At 59.6% G+C, this 2,572-nt stretch overlaps 1 protein-coding gene across 3 annotated transcripts in view; it reads right to left on the bottom strand.

Moving 5' to 3' along the window:
• The window catches only part of CLK2 (CDC like kinase 2), a 7,080-nt gene extending 6,065 nt beyond the window's left edge, over nucleotides 1–1,015 (bottom strand). For 2 of the 3 annotated variants that reach the window (XM_029936023.1, XM_029936024.1), the window contains exons 1-2: nucleotides 846–1,015; nucleotides 3–128 (exon numbers count right to left, since the gene is read on the bottom strand). In XM_029936023.1, the coding sequence (XP_029791883.1) occupies nucleotides 3–128; nucleotides 846–1,015 (296 nt within the window). The remainder of the gene's footprint in view (nucleotides 1–2; nucleotides 129–845) is intronic. The other variant, XM_029936025.1, reaches the window with a different exon arrangement.
• Between the last annotated feature and the right edge of the window lie 1,557 nt (nucleotides 1,016–2,572).

Here is a 2,572-nt window from a genome sequence, read left to right as displayed (position 1 = left end):
TGCGGTCGCTGCTGGCCCCCCGGCCGTCGGGCGCGCAGCCCCGCCCCCGGCTGCGCCCCATGTGCCTGTAGCTGCCACAGTGCCGCCGGTCGGGCAGCCTCCGGTCCGACGACCGGTCGTCGTAGCTGCTGTTGGACAACAGACACCCGTTAGGTGCATCTGTTCAGGCCACACTCCTTGCGCCACGACGGGACGCGGGCCTCCCTCGGCAGGGACCCAGCGCGGTGCTGGAGGAGCTGCTCTCGGCCACTCAGGGGGTCACTCTGAGGACCAAGGACCAGAGGAGTGAAATCACTAAGAGCAGACGAGGATCCCCATGCCTGCAAGCCACCAAGACCTCGAAGCACACGGGCAGAACCGCCTCCCTCTGGGGGCCTCTCCCCCCACCACTGGTGACATGATAGATGGAACAAGAGCCATCTCTTTCCTGAGCCGGTCCTGCCTGGCATCCAGTTTTGCTCCAGACTGTCCCGAGCCCGCCCCTCCCACCGAACACGCTGGAGTTACTAGAACTTCGCAGCCCCAGCTCTGTCTGGTCCATGAGGCCATTAGCTGTCTCCACGCCCTAGTCTTCCACACTCCCTTTCCCTCTGCCCGAGACACCTCGCCCTTGCTCTCCCTGAATTATGCATCCTGCCCCCTCCAGCCAACCGTGCCAGGCGCCTCCTGGGCCCCTTACTGCACCCTCCCTCTTCGACAGCGCCGAGCACCACAGCGCCAGCGGCCCGTTCTGGTAACAATCCCAACAGCCCCTGTCCCCGACTGCTCAGCGTGGGACCGATGAATCTTTGCTGAACAAATGGGCGAGCGACCCTGAGCAGGAGTGTCTCCTCCTGCAGCCTCACCTCCGGGAGCGGACATGGTAGCTGTCCTCCCGCCGGCGCCGCCGGGTCCGGTCACTGCTGCTCGACCAGGAGCGGCTTCTTCGCCTCTTATGCTTTCGGCTCCGATAGTGCTCATGGTAACTCCCCCGGCTGCCGCGCTCTGAGGAATGGTACCTTCGGGGATGAGGCATCTGGAAGGAAAGGAGAAAGAAAATAGTGGGGAAAAGCTCTGAGTTCTCTGAGTGCCCCGCGGAGGACCCGCTGCTCCCGAGATGCGAAGCTTTCGGCTCTTACTTCTCCCTCTTTGTACCTCCCGCAGCTTCCGGTGTCCCGTGTGCTCGCAACGCCTCCTCCACGGAGCACGCCTCACTAGCTCCGGTGGAAAACTCCAGGCACCTACCCCTCGCGCCCAGCCCCTTCCTCTCATTGCTCTACAGACTCTCCTCAAACTGGGCTCTGTGAAGATCCTCGGGTCTGGGCCACAGCCCATTCCAGGGGAGACCGTGTAATCGGGGGAGCCTGCCACGGTTGGGGTCACCCCCCGGCTGGAGCCTAAGCTACGTCGGCACACGCCATGCAGTTCCTCACGACTCACCAGGGTAACATGTTACAACTCACCAGGGTAACATTTTACAACACACTATCACTACAAATTTACAATTATTAACAGTGTATCTATCTCCCCAACCAGACCTTTCAGTGTCTGGTGGGAATCCACCTGACAGCTTTCTGTGTATGGTGGGGAGCAATCCAGTGTACCCGCTTTCTGTATGCGGTAGAAGCAAGCTCCAGCGACTTGGGTCTGATCTCTCGCACTGTCTTAACTGTCACTGGCCATCATCACTGGCCAAATCCCTTCAAAAGTTTTTAACACAGAAGACTCCAAGCTGCAGTCAGAGTCCCATTTGGCCCCTCCCCTCCTGTGCTTAGGAAGCAGAGAATAAGCGGTTTCTAATTAATATCACCACTACTTGGCTAAAAGCTGGCCCCCTTCCAGTTACTTATTGGAATCGGAACGAAATGGTGCATAAATGCTTTTTTTCCTTAAAGGAAAAAAAAATCAAGAGAGAAATCACGGCCACAATCCAGGAAGATAAAAGTATGAGAGCAAAGTAAAATTAAATAGACCCAGGGACACAAGTGGGGGGGGGAGTGTTAGGTGTGTAAAAGCTTAATGATTCCAACATCTGGCTTTCATTCGGAGCTTCTCCCTTCCAACCTCCTCTGATCGAGGAGGAGGTGCTACCGGACGAGGTCCAGGTCTGGAAGGCCTGTGGCAAAGGCGCAAGCTCCGGATTCTCCTCCCGGGTAAACCCCCGCCCGCTCGGCACAGCCACACAGACGTCCTCAGCACACAGCAAACTGCCACCGAGTTTCTCACGCCCCTCCCCACCCAAAGCCTCCGCCGATTACCTTCCTCAACGTGTAAACCTTCCCCCCTCCTTCCTCGCTCAGAAAATCCAGAACGAACTCGCGGAGTCAAACTCTTTCCACCCCTCCCGGCGGCACTGCGGTGGCCTCCTCCTCTCCAGCCCCGCTCCAACTTCGATATTGTGCTCTTTCTCCTCCCGGGCGCCGCTCCCCTCCCCGCTCCATCACCCCTTCCCCTACCCCGGCCCCTCCCAAGTTTGCGGGAGGTCCGTCCGAGGCACGCTCGTCTCCCACCTCTGCTCCCAAGCCCTCAGCCCCGCCGCTCTCTCCCCTCCTCCCTCCACGCGCCCCGCCGCCGTGCCCCCTGCCCGGGGCTA

This window comes from Suricata suricatta, chromosome 3, assembly GCF_006229205.1.
Source record: "Suricata suricatta isolate VVHF042 chromosome 3, meerkat_22Aug2017_6uvM2_HiC, whole genome shotgun sequence".
Classification (NCBI taxonomy): Eukaryota; Metazoa; Chordata; class Mammalia; order Carnivora; family Herpestidae; genus Suricata; species Suricata suricatta.
Note: the sequence above shows the minus strand (reverse complement) of the source record. Positions and strands in the feature narration are given on the sequence as shown.